The following is a 14,071-nucleotide window of genomic DNA, read 5'->3' on the forward strand; positions in this document are numbered from 1 at the left end:
TTAAGAAATCTATTTTCTTAATCATTCCTAGCATCCTATTTGCCTTTTTGACTAATAGTTTCATGGTAAGACAGCTGAATGATTGTTGTCTTGGAAAATTAGATTTCTCTGCCACACAATTCCCATACGAGGAAAGTCACTTAAAATCAAATAATTTAACATACTCTATAAATAAACAAGAAAAAAAAACCAAGAACAGAATAAATATGAAGTTATCAATCTCCAGATGTTTAATTACTTACCAACCTTTTCAAATAAACATTCATTCTCAAAATACTAGTTTACAATTTCCATTCATTTCCCCCAAAATTACGGAGTTTAGCCTAACTTTAGTTTCACAAAATTATTGTAGAAAAACGTAGGGGAAAAGTTTTTATCCATCCCTTCCCTGCACTACAGGTTGTATCACCACTAGAGATAGGTAGAATCTCAAGCCTCCTTTCATAAACACTGCAACAAAATTAAGTGTAAAGAATATCAAATGCTTGAAGTTTTAGCAAGAGCAATCATCAAATGTAACTATTAAAATATCTGCAATAAAAATATGAATCTTAGCTGATGTTCTGGGAAATGGTACCTTGTTGATGCTGTAACACTGCTGGAGTCCAAGATGCTCTCTGTTATATCATGTGCCATGTCTGGCCTTTCCTCAGGATTCTCCGTGCTATCTTCTGGAAGTTCTTCAGTCTGCTCAAGCTTTACATCCTCTTCCTCCTCCTCCAAGAGATCATTTATCTACAGAAAGATTAATAGGTTTTGATAAATATTTAAAAAATGAAATATTAATTGTATAGCGCTGGAAATGTGGTATTATGGGATATAAGACAGTTTGAGCGGACGATCTTTTCAACTTTTTAAGGTTAAAAAACATAGTAACTATAAAGGAAACAGTCATTTTCAATAGCAAATACAAACAACAGTCTTCACAGCAAATAAACCACTAAAATGTACTTAGAATATAAATTGAAAGGAAACACTGTCAAGTAGTAAATCAAAGGATGAGGAGTCAGGATACATAGTATCTATTTCTTCATCTTCCACAGATGTGATAGGACACTGTACTCAACTTTCCCATTCTCAAAAATGGGACTGAATAATACTTTCCTACTTCAAAGGGGTTTTCAAGAATGTATTCATTAGATACATTGAATAGACGTCCATAGCACCTCTAGTCTAAGGATTTCAAAGAAGTGAGCATCCTTGCTAATACCAATTTCAAGTGCAATAGTACAAAGGCCTAGATTTGTGCCCAATCTGTTTTGTGATTTAACAGATTATGAAGGAACTCTAACAAGTTTGTGTTTCCAGATGCACAAGATGAGCATATTAAAATTTGGCAATTAAGTGTAAATATAAATATGCAGCAGATGCAATTTTCTGTATTGTAAATACTGCCCATCTTAATACCTGAATATGTAAAGCTTGCTCTTCAATAACTTCTCCTTTTCTCAAAAGGGCATAAGAATGGCCATATGATCCATCCAGTCAGACCAATGATCCATCTAGTCCAGTATCCTGTCTGCTGACAGTGGCCTCCACTTGCCTGATACAGCAGTTTCATATTTAAAAACAAACAGTCAACCCCTATACTAAGACACTGGATTCTTTTGAACTCAATACATAGGGTTAGAGTTTCAGAGTTAGTTGAACAAACACTTACCCAATCGAATCACAATGCCAAGATTTATTACTACAACTAATTTTCTTTTGCCTAAGTTCATAATATCTTGTGTTTGTCCCCACCCAATTTTTTTCATGACGGCCTCTCACCACAGATTTTCTTTCCCAATGTCCACTAATACATTAATATTTGTTTCTAAATGAAACATTTATCAATCTCCTAGGTTTATTGTGAACAGCCAGTATGAGGAAAGTAAGGATAAAAAAAGTCTGAAGTTAAATTTTATATGGGACTAAAATTGACTATTTTACCATCCCAATTTTCGGTACATTCAGTGGCAAAATGTGTGTCCCCCTACAACAACAGTTTTTCCATTTAGACAACAGGTAAAATAAATGGATCAAATACATATAAATATATGAGACAGTAGCTCAACTAGATCTGCACTTGTTCAATAAGTTGCCAAACATCCAGGGCAAATATGCACGTACGTTGCTTACTGGAACTTGGAGCAAAGCGGCATTATCATTGAAATTTGACTAAATACAGTAAAACCTGTGTTATCTGGCACACTCAGGGATTAGGGTTTTCTGGTTATCTAAAAATTCCAGTTATCTGAGGGTCCCCATCAGCCTAGGAAAAACCAATGGACAATAATAGTAAAACGCAAATTTTTAATATTGGTAGTTTTGTAGTGTGAGGCAGTTGGTCTCACATTTCTGTTTTGAGTTAAGAATGATTAGCACTACTTAAATAAAGAATTGTTAAGCCAATCATAGTAAACCAAGCCAGGCCTGTGTGTCTGAAGATGGGACAGTATTATGGCTGGAGGCAATGCCGGTTAACCAAGTTTTCTGGTTAACAGAGCAGGAATAACAAAAGTTTCACTGTATCTTTTTATTTGCATACAAAGACACCAAAATCCAATGTTTTCCATCTACAAGAAATCTTTTACTAATTGACTGGTGATTACAAAGTTATACATGCACAGACAGTAGCTTCTAAAAGTAATAGAAAGTTCACTGAGCTGTACTTTTAACTTTTTGGTAAAGCTGTACAGGATTATGTCTGTCTCTCAAGAGCATTAAATACACTTTTAGTATATAAAAGAAAAATAAAAGGTCTCCAGTAGGTTCTTTGAAAAGATTCTTAAATAAAAAGCTAAGAAGTTTGCTACTTCAGAGGAAAAAAAATACAAGTACAGGCAGTCCCCGGGTTATGTACAAGATAGGGACCATAGATTTGTTCTTAAGTTGAATTTGTATGCAAGTCGGAACTGGCGTCCAGATTCAGCCACTGCTGAAACTGATCAGCGGCTGACTAGGGGCAGAGCAGCTCTGCCCCTAGTCAGCCGCTGGTCAGTTTCAGCAGCGGCTGACTTGGGAACACCTGGGGCAAAGCAGCTGGGGTGCTGCTGGGCTGGTCCAGTAGCGCCGAGGAGCGGCGCTGCGGGACCAACCAAGCAGCATCCCAGCTGCTCTGCCCCAGGTGTTCCCAAGAGCAGCTGGGGTGCTGCCGGGTTGGTCCCGCCGCGCCAAGGGTCGGCGCTACCAGACCAACCCAGCAGCACCCCAGCTGCTCTACCCCAGGCGTCGGCAAGAAAAGCCTGGTCTGCTGGGGGGGGGCGCGCACTAGCTGCGTCCCCCACAGCAGACCAGGGAGATGCGGAGCAGCTTTTCTCGCCGCGGAGGACGCGGGCGGCGGGACCGCGGCGCGTCTCGGCAGTCCCGACGCCCGCGTCCTCCGCAGCAAGAAAAGCCGCTCTGCATCTCCCTGGTCTGCTGGGGAGGAAGCGCCCCCCGCACCACCGGAGGCGGCAACAGTGGGAGAGGCACCCTGCACTAGCTGCGCCCCCGCCCCCGTTCGCAACTAGGGGTCCAACTTAAGTCAGACCGAGGGGACTGACCCAGGGACTGCCTGTAAACTAGCATGTTAAAAACAAAAACACCTATTTGCTTCAGATTAGATTCAAATACTCCACAAAGCCCATATAGTGAAGCGAAAACACAAAAGTCAAGCATGTATTTAAAAAGCAAGTCTTCTAGTATCAATATATACATACTTGTTACTTAAAAAAAAAATCATTAATGCCAACTGGCAAGGGGATTACAAAAATGTCCTAGAATGTGCATACAAGAATAATTCAAACAATGTCATGTGAATTTGAAAATGAAAGGTGAGGTACACACTGGTCATTAATATAACTGTGAAATGTAAATAAAGATAGTATGGAAGGAGTTTTGTATATATACACTGAAAATGTGTTTTAGGTTCTGTATCACAGCTGAGGTTTTCCATCAGACACACTAAGCCAACAAAGAATATCCATTTACATATAAAGACAAAGATGTGAAGTCAAAAGTCAACAGAGAAGCAGCACAGACAATGAACTCTATGGAGTAGAAGTAGAAGTCAACTCCCTTACATAGGTGCTGGAACCTGGAGTGCAGGAGTGTGGTAACTTGAAGGAATTTTCATTATATATAGGATTTACAGTTTGGTTCAGTGGCTCTCAGCACCCCACTAACAAAACAGTTCCAGCACCTCTGGCTCCTTATTTTGCATCTAGGAAATTAACAGGCAGTGTGTTTTCATTCACGAAAACAGGATCTGACTCAAACTTAGCTGAAACCCTGCAGAGGACTTTGAGGATGAAAAACTTCTTCAGAAAGAGGAAGTTAACCTGCTAGGTTGGTTTAGTCTCTAGAAAGTGAGTTATGATTGTTTGATATGTAAACATTTGCTTCCAATATTCTTACTTAGCATCACTTTGAAAATAAACTTTTATTTACAGGATAGACCAAGATATCTAAGAGATATGATATTAAACAAAGTGTTGATCCTGAGCTGACTCAAAAGCTAATGTGTATCCTGTTCCTCTGGGGACAGCACACCTTTATTTCAATTTAGAAGAGGCTGAACATTACAGGGAAAATGCTTCAAGGGATCTTGGAGTACCAGGATGATATTGTTAACTTGCAAAAGCGCAAGTGGTGGCAAAGCTCAGCTAAGTACAAGCCAGATTCCCTCATGCTGGAGGCAATGTTAACAAGGTGACTTGCAGTTCTGCATACCCAAGAATCATTACAGTAATAAACAGGTTTAGACTGAATTAAAATCGCTATCAATGCCCAGTGAATTTTTCAATTCTAGAGCATTGCCTGTAGAATCCAACAGCTGACAATTTTAACTAGATTTTAACTTTGTCTTCCATTTCCCTCTTCCCCTTCTGCCTCCTCCCAATTTCTCCTGAATCAATAGGGTTCTGCCCAGGGCCAGCCTTAGGCCGATTCGGTTGAATCGGGCCCCGCGCCTAAGGGGGCCCGCCGGCATTACAATTCAGAGCCGGGGGGACCTGCTCCACCAATATGTGGAGATGGGTCTCTCCCCCAGCTCTGCCTGGAGCGGGCCCTGGATCCCCCCTGCCGGCCCCCCGCGCATTCTTCCACCCCGCCCCCCAGAGCATCCCCCTTGGCCCCAGACCATCCCTACTGTGCGCGGCTCCCCCTTGCCACCTGCTGCTGCTATGTGTGGCATTGCAGGTGGGCGGGGCCCGGGCATGACGTCACGTCACGCCCAGGATTTTAAAGCTCCTCGGAGGCATGTTGCATGGCAGCAGGCACCAGAGAAGATGGAGCAAGGAGAGGAGACATGGCAGCAGAGAGAAAAGGTAAAGGTTTAAAACTATTTATTAATAACTTGGTATGTTGCCCATGGCCAGTTTGTTTGCGCCCCGCCGTGCAGTTTGGGTTTATGTGGAGATCAACACGTGGCCGGCGAGTGGGAGCCAAAACAAAAAAATAGTCAGTGTAATGATCTTCTGTTGATATGCGTTTTTGTAGATAAATTCTTGGACTGTCGTTGCTCATGAAAAGTGCTGTCACATGGGTAGAAATCGGGTAAATACTGCATTTTATTAATATGAGCAGAATGGACTTAAATGGGGCCTGTGTGTTGTGTAGTCTTGCCTTAATTGTATTCATGCCTGTCAGTGTGAGAGAAGCTATTTATATATATTTGCTTGCATATGCAACCACACTTAAATTGAGGTCTCAGCATGTTCTGTAAGTATCAGTGTGGTCCCTGGGGCTTCCAAAGTTGAGTTCCCCTAGTTCATCCCTGACAGGTCTCTGTCTAACCTCGTCTTAAATATCTCCAGTGATGGAGATTCCTCAATCTCCCTAGGCAATTTATTCCAGTGTTTAACCATCCTGACAGGCAGGAAGTTTTTCCTAATGTCCAACCTAAGCCTCCCTTTCTGCAATGTAAGCCCACTGCTTCTCATCCTAACCTCAGAGGCCAAGCAGAACAATTTTTCTTCCTCCTCCTTATGATACTCTTTTAGATACTTGGAAAAGGGACATGAGAGCAGCTTTCAAGATAAACAAGCCCAATTCCTTCAGCCTTGCCTCATACCACATGTTCTTTAGACCTTTCATCATTTGTGTTGATCTTCTCTGGACTTTCTCCAGTTTCTCCATGTTTCCTGAAATGTGGCACCCAGAACTGGACATGATACTCCAACTGGGGCCTAATGTACCTGCCTAGGGGACATGAGACTGGGCAGGTTAATTTCCAATCCTCTTGTTTATTCTTTTCCTAAGCCAGGAGGGCACAGTAGTTCTGATGGGGGCTCTGCAGGAAGGCAGCCTGCACTACCCCCTGCCTGAAACCTTGTGCAGGTGTTAAACAGCTGTCCAGCCCACCCTAAAGGTGACTGCATTTCAGCATGCCTGAAGCAACACAGCACCAGCAATGGACAGGAGAATGGCTCCTGGGCATGGCTTGCTCACGACTGCTTCAGTCCCATTGGATGGGCCTCAGCCTCTTTTCTTTGCCTCCCCTGCTTTGCAATGGGGCTGTAGACTCTGGGGGGAGAAGGGTGGAGGCAGGCAGGCAAATGTAGACACATCTCTGTTTTAATCATTCTCATTGAAGTTTTTAGCTTTGTATTGGGTCCTTTTACATGGAAACTTTGTATTACGTCTTGGTAGAATAGTCCCTAAGACAAGTGAGGCAGAGACTGTCCCTGTGGGGTGAATAAGGTGGAAATGTATAAGGCGGAAGGCGAGCACCTCTGGGCAGTTGCAAAGGTTCGACAGGGGATGGAAGCCAGATCCAAGATCAATGAGCACTGGGAAGTGGGCCCACTGAAAGGAGATTGGACCTGTGGATGCCTTGGGGGTCAGCAGCAAGGGCCTGCTTTGGGAAGCCCCCTCTTTGGAGGTGAATGTGGTAGCATTGAGACACCACCTAGAAGCAGGCGCCACAGACACTAACTGCAGATTCATGGGACAGCTCTCACAGATCTTGCATATGCATAAGATGATAGACCTGCCAGTGGGTCGGGGGGGGGAAGCCGTGGCATAGTGAGGGGGCCAGAGGGGTCAGTTGCTCCTGGGAGAAAAATAATATTAAATTTAGTTAAAAATAGATGTCACGCGTTTTTAAAAGTAATACCATATCTCCTGCCTTTTGTCTAGTTTTGTCTCTTTAGGCTCCCAGTTAAAATTTTCAAAAGCACTTGAGTGACTACAGTCATTTCTGAAAATTGGACTTGGAAATCTAAGCTCACATTTTCAAGTTTCGGCAATAATAAATAATACCACCAACTCATTCTTCCACAGTATGTTTCATCCTTCAAGTTCAAGCATTTGTCAAAGGACATAGCATAAGCTTCATTTTACAGATGGAGAAACTAAGGCACAGAGAAAGAATATCACTTACCCACGGTCAAATAAGCCAGTGGCAGCGCCAAAATTAGAACTCAGATCTGAGTTCCAATCCACTACTCAATCCACTGGCCACACACTTATCAGCATAATCATTAAGTTTGTGTGATTCTTAATCCATTTGCTAATTAGCTCTCCAGTTCTTTAAGACTACTTTTCCACAGCTTGGTACACGCTTTGTATTTTTCATTCAACATAACATGTCTAAAGATGTTAAGGACTAGTTGACTATCCGATAAGCATTTGCTTATCGGATAATCGAGTCGACTAGTCTATTTCTTCCACCTCCCTGGCCCCGCTGCCTTTATCAGACAGCGGCAGCAAGTGTGGGGAGGGGGAAAGAGGAGTACTTCAAAGCAGCACCACCACATAGAGCCCAGGGGGAACTCCTTGCGGTGCTGCTTTGAAATGGGTTCTGGGAAAATGCTGCATGGAACCCACGGAATCTGGGCTCCACGTAGCATTTCAAAGCAGCAGCTTAGCAGGGAGCTCGAGGTCAGCGGGTGATCCCAGGCTCCATGAAGGCGCTGTCGCTTTGAAATACAAAAAACAGCCCCCAATGAGGACTCTTGTACATTTCAAAGCTGGCACGCTCGTGTGCAGTCTGGAGTCAGTGGGACTTCCTGCTGGCCCCGGGGTGCACGTGGCCCCTGCACCCAAACTCGCCTGTGCCGCCCAACTTCCTCCTGCACCAAAACCCTGCTGGGGCTCTTGTACATTTCAAAGGAGGAGTGCAGAAGTGCATATCAACTTGTCGAGTAGTCAATGGAAATTCCATTGACTACTCGACTAGTAAATCACTCGATATCTAACATCCTTAAACACGACCAGTGTTCCGTGTAAGATGTGTGCGTGTGTGGCCACTCGGGAGAGATTCCAATGCCATCCAGCTGATTAGCAGAGCACCTACAGCTAGGCTTTTTGTTTCTATTGTTGGTGCACATTTGCACAAGCTTCAGTGCACATACAAGTTATTCTATACATGGATGGAAAAGATTAGAAAGAATATCGAACACAACCCATTTCTCCATAAGGGTAAAGTATTTAAGTTCTAATTCTATGCTGCTTCATTATTCAGTAAATACAAATTTGGAACAGATCATTTCACAAACAATTGAGATTTAAAATTTTAACAGTATGCATGCTAAAGGACTATATTCCACAGTACATTAAAGTTAGCTTTACTCCAAAACATCTTTAGTAAAATAAGCTGCTGTAAAAGAAGTTTAAAATGATAGAATACTTCCACTTAAATATTCTCACCTGCTCAGTTATTGAACTTAAATCATTAGTAGATGAAAAATCTTCCTCTTCATTTTCAAAGTATTCATAGTAGTTCTCCAGAAGTCCCGCCATTATTCTGCTAACTATTTCTTGTTCTTTCAGGTCCTCCACATCTGTGTAAATGCTAATAAAGATTCCAAACTATCTTAGTTCAAAGACTAAATCCACCTAATTCTTAAAAAATGCCTGTGAACGGCTTTTATGATCTTGGACCAGAGATCCATTCTTCACACGGATTCTTGTTTCACTCTGAATCCACAGAATTACAAGCTTAAGTCCCAACTTCAAAGATGTTCCATATAAGCTCTGCTTTCAAGGGATGCATTGTAAGGGGCATTTCAATATAAGCTATCCAAAACCAAATTCTAAGAGTTGCAAAGTAACAAACACTAAATTGATTTAAACAAACTTATGTAACTATTGTAATTAAAATAGTTATTTATATAGTAAAGGATGACACTTTCCTGATACAGAGAAACAACTACTATACAATCAAAGTTAAACAACTCCCTTCCCTATAGGTTTCATACTGTTTTAAATATCATTTTTATAAATACACTATACAAGACAGTGGTGGGGAACTTTTTTTGGGTTGGGTGCCACTGACTCTTAGAAAAATCAGTCAGGGGCTACACACAAATGAGAAGCAAAAAAAAACCCCTCACTGACATAGCCGCCAACTGAGGAGAAAGACACTCCACACATTCCCCTTGCCCACCAGCGGCTGGGGGGCCCAGCCTAATAGATTTTGTGTGCTCCAGCCTACTAGATTTTGTACGATCCCCGAAGCTCTGAGCCTCGGGGGCCAGATCCAGGCAAACTGGGGGCTGAGGTTCCCCACCCTGATACAATATTAATAATCATATGACTAGAATAATAAAGCAATTATGCAGAGTCATATAAAGGATGGAATGAATTTGCAGAATTAACTTACTGGAAAACATCTGGACCAAAGACTGCAGCCAAAGAACTCGCAGACCAAATTTCTTCATGATGCGATGCTACATTGGCTAAAAATCTACACAGAAACTTTAACAAACTGTAATTAACAGGCGGAAGCTGCTGCAAGAGGAACCTCAACTTTCTTCCAAATTCATCTTCGTTATTATAATCTGTAAAATGTAATAAAAGGATTTTAATCTAAATGAATACAGTTCAGATATTTTGCACATTTGATATTACTATGCATCTCAAATTTTGACTAAAACTAAGTCATTTCAACTCTGAAATTAAATAGATATGCCACTCTACAACCTGCCACCCCAGGATCTGAATTTCATTTGTCGCACCAGGACTTCTGACCCTCTGCTTCTCCAAATGCAACAAGGAAAATAAAATCCATCCCACAAATGAGGTGGAGAACATTTATAACCAATATAACATTTCTCTATTGTCTCCCCACTTCTCAAGCCAGTCTCTGTAGCTGTCCTCCCACCTCACTATGTCACTTTCTGTCAGCAAGAACTTTCACATATTCCTGGACAGTTTCTCTTCATACAGTGGTCCCACCAGAACACTGAAACATACTAGACTCCTGTCTACCACTGTGTGATACTGTAAGGTGACTTTTACTTACTATAAATTGGCTTTCTGCAGCAAAGCATTTGATAATCTGGACAATTGGGATTCTCATCTGCTGTTTAGTTATTCTACCTAATAAGTTTAATTACTGTCTTCCAAGTTATTTACCCCAAAACACTCATCCAGTTGCACTACCCTCTACAGGCTATTTCTTCAGATGTACTCTCTTAGAAAATGTAAGACTTACAGGTGAGTCCAATTAGAAACACGACAGACACTAATACTTTTAAAATCACCATTAAGTCTAACAATTAGTTATCAGCATCAAAATATAAACCCTGGAAGGGTCCATATTGTTGAATGAGTAGTTAGGGAAACTCCTTTAATAGACAGGAAAACAATCATATAGGAGGAAGAGCACAATAAGTCACAACTTGGACCAAAACAGGATACTCTTTCTTCTCTAAGAGAAACCCACTACACCTTTTGAAGCTTTTCCTATTTTGAATAGGGATACAGAATTGTCTAAAAAATAATGAATGGACACTCTGCAGCAAGACAAAAAAAAAATAAAATAAATTTGGGGAAAACACATTGATCTGGAACATTAAAAAATAAAGCAGAAAGCACTACTGTGTAAAGGCGTATGTGAAGTAGTGCCATTTGGCAATTCTGTGGGATTCTTCCATTTGGGGAAAATGGTTAAAGGAGTGGTACACATAGGATTTGAACCTATGGGCAACTGGCTACAGAAAAACAATTAATCTCATCTGTGCAGTAAAACAAAGAGAGCTGAACAAACATATTCTTTTAACATACAAAACAGTCAACTTCACTTTAGACATAAGCTTAGGAAACAGAGCAATGCAAAGAAGAAAAACATTTTCCCTCAAAAACCACAACTGGATTTACCCTTTGAAAAAAAAAAAAATCTGTTTGTCTGTCTGCCTCAAGTTTAGGTCCTAACTAAACAGAAAGACCTGAAGTGAGAAAGTACTTATCTGTAAATGAAGTCCTCTGAATGTAGTCCATGGATACACACTTCTGAGACACATGGCCTATGGCATCAAGGTCAAATTCACACTTCAATTAGTAAAGACACTTGCCTTCGAGGAACCACCATTAGGCCTGCACAGAACGAGCCTTAAAGGGTATATATGGCACACCTTGTTATATAACTGCAAGTTATGTTTACAACTAAAAAACCTGCAGAGCAGAGCTAACAAGTTTGAAAGGGAGGATGCTACAGAAAGCCATGTACTCAAAAATCACTGACATCTTCTGATAATTCTCCTTATTTCAGTGATTCCTTTTCCTAAACTATAATTGATTTATAATTCTGGAAGTTAAGTAGAGATATAGTTCTATTAGACATTCAAAATATAAATAAAAAACACAACAAAAATACTATTAAAACCTCCAGCCTAAAAAAAGGAGAAGTCAATCTTTCTTGTTAAATGTTGTGCTTCCTAGTGGTATAAGTGCTAAGTTGCATCCAAGAAACAAAATACAAAAGCCTCACTTTCCAAAGCTTCATGAAATTACTTAATTTTTTTTAATGGGCAAAATGATGCACTTTTTTCATATGAAACACACAGTTCTCATGCATTTGAAAAGAATGAGTTCCATACTGCAGCTCTACAAGTCACATATGGAGCACATGTAAAGACTATACCACCATCATTCTGAATGAATAAATAAAGTTAATATGGCAATTCTGATAGAACAATAATGAAAAATTGAGATGGACAGTTTTATTAGAGAACACAACTACTGCCATTAATGTTTCCCCTCTGTGACTTAATTCTTTGTTACAGAACCTTCTTTTGCAAAAATATAAGTAAATAAAATAAGAATCCACAATGTATATACACCAAAGTCATCCCAAATTGTGTGATTCACTACTAGGTAATCTGGTAAAGTGAGAGATCAGCACAATATATTGAGACAACTCAATTTTTTTTAACTGACTGCTATTTATTGCCGTCATCCTCAGTTTCTCATTATTACTACAGCACTATTGCTCAAAGGAATAGTATATAATTGCCTCATCTTCAAGACATCCATTCAGATTTGATCCAGATTATTAGTGGTCAAAAGTTATCATCTCAGGGATACTGGCATCCCATATGAAATGAGTTGGCGTTCAGTTTCTATCCAGATATCTAGATAGCTTCACTGAAGCATTGACCATGAATTGGTTATCAGCTACACAGGCATGGAAACTGAAATACCTTCTTACTTTGTATCAATGCTGAAGGGTGAGAAGAAGAGTGCTGGGAAACTTGACCTAAAACCTAAAACTCTGTCAATGCTGTATTCTACTATAAATCAATAGGATTTCTGCCATTAAAGCTGTCAAGAATCTACATGTTTCAGCACTAAACTCAAATATGTACATTTTAAATTTATGCTAGTATACATGCTAAATTTATGCTAGAATACATAAACTTATAAAAGAAGAAAAAAAATCACACTAGAAAAGAACAAGGATAAACAACATAGTGAGAAATATCAAACACTGGGAACTCTAGAAAGCACCAGTTATGTTACAAGGTGTGGTACAACTATGCCTATATACCCTTTGAGGAACGCACACTGTGTTACTAATAGCAGTGCTGCAAGACAAAAGTTTTTACTAGTCAAGTTATGAATTAACTCCTCTAACACAACACAGCAAAGGCCAAGACCCAGGAGAGTGGATACATACAGACAAAATTTGGGAATTAAAAAATAGGTGGTAATTGGAACACAAAGTGGTCTATGTTAGAAAATAAAGTTAGTTACATGCTGGCCACCATACCTTTTACGGGAATGGAATGCTCACTAAAAGAGTAACAGCCACACTATGGAGGGTCTATTCAAGACCCCACCTCCTTGTCACTAAAACCCTGAATCAGGAGCATGGCCAAGTCATATGTGATCGGGGTAGGAAGCAGGGATGGAAAGAATAAAAATGGGGTTTCATCCTGAGTCTAAACTGATCATGATGGAGTGGGATCCAGTAGCCCTCCACAAGTTATATATCCAACATCCACATCCCACAAGTCTATGCACAGGATGATTGGGATTTTGGAAAAAATACTGATATGGACATTATCCGGGCTTGACAAATGGCAGCGAAAGCCACTCGCCAGCCCCACACTGCGCATGCGCAAAAACCACATTGCGCATACCTGTGCCACCGGTAAATGGGGCTTGCGGCTGAAATCTACTTGCCATGGGTGAGTAGATTTTATAGTTTGTCGAGCCCTGGACATTATAGTGTTTCACAGTCTGCCTGCAAGCACTTGGTGATTTCCATCTCTCAGTCTGTAAATAGTTGTCTGAACAGAGCCTACTTATTTGGAAGGAAAAATTATATTCAAAATAAAAGCATATGAACATACACATAGAACAGTAAAGAAAAATCTTTGAATCACTTAAACCTCGATATATTTAACAATGCCTTAAAGTCACTTGTTAATAACCAACTCATATTCATTACCTTGAGAAAGTTGCATCAAATGAATATGCAAGCTGCCTGGGATCACCGGCTCTGGAAGTTCTTGAAGAAAAAATCTAAGAAGGCTAATAGCGGAGGGTACATCTGCTTCTTTAACCAAGTCCACGTCTTCTCCATTGTCGTATCTTTTCCGAAGCCACTCTACTGTCTCTGCATTCCCATTGACTTGAAAAAGGCCTTCTTGTTCCAGACCTCCTACATTTACAGGAAGTTTGCAAAAATAAATTTAGGCCCAAATCTGTTTGATCAGATGTTTGCTAAAAATCCCTCATTTTTATGAATTATAATTGACAACTGTAGATTCAACATTAAAAATACATTTTACAAGATCATGGGAAATCAAGTTATTTTGCAGAATTTCTCTGAAAACCAATCCCAAACATGCACATACCTAATTTCAAAGTACAG

At 40.4% G+C, this 14,071-nt stretch overlaps 1 protein-coding gene across 4 annotated transcripts in view; it reads right to left on the minus strand.

Moving 5' to 3' along the window:
* The window catches only part of FAM13B (family with sequence similarity 13 member B), a 103,200-nt gene that overhangs the window by 52,057 nt on the left and 37,072 nt on the right, over window positions 1-14,071 (minus strand). For all 4 annotated transcript variants that reach the window (XM_075900463.1, XM_006116003.4, XM_006116004.4 and 1 more), the window contains 4 exons: window positions 13,646-13,858; window positions 9,572-9,749; window positions 8,617-8,761; window positions 578-735 (listed from right to left, as the gene is read on the minus strand). In XM_075900463.1, the coding sequence (XP_075756578.1) occupies window positions 578-735; window positions 8,617-8,761; window positions 9,572-9,749; window positions 13,646-13,858 (694 nt within the window). The remainder of the gene's footprint in view (window positions 1-577; window positions 736-8,616; window positions 8,762-9,571; window positions 9,750-13,645; window positions 13,859-14,071) is intronic.

This window comes from Pelodiscus sinensis, chromosome 17 (assembly GCF_049634645.1).
Source record: "Pelodiscus sinensis isolate JC-2024 chromosome 17, ASM4963464v1, whole genome shotgun sequence".
NCBI classification, from domain to species: domain Eukaryota; kingdom Metazoa; phylum Chordata; order Testudines; family Trionychidae; genus Pelodiscus; species Pelodiscus sinensis.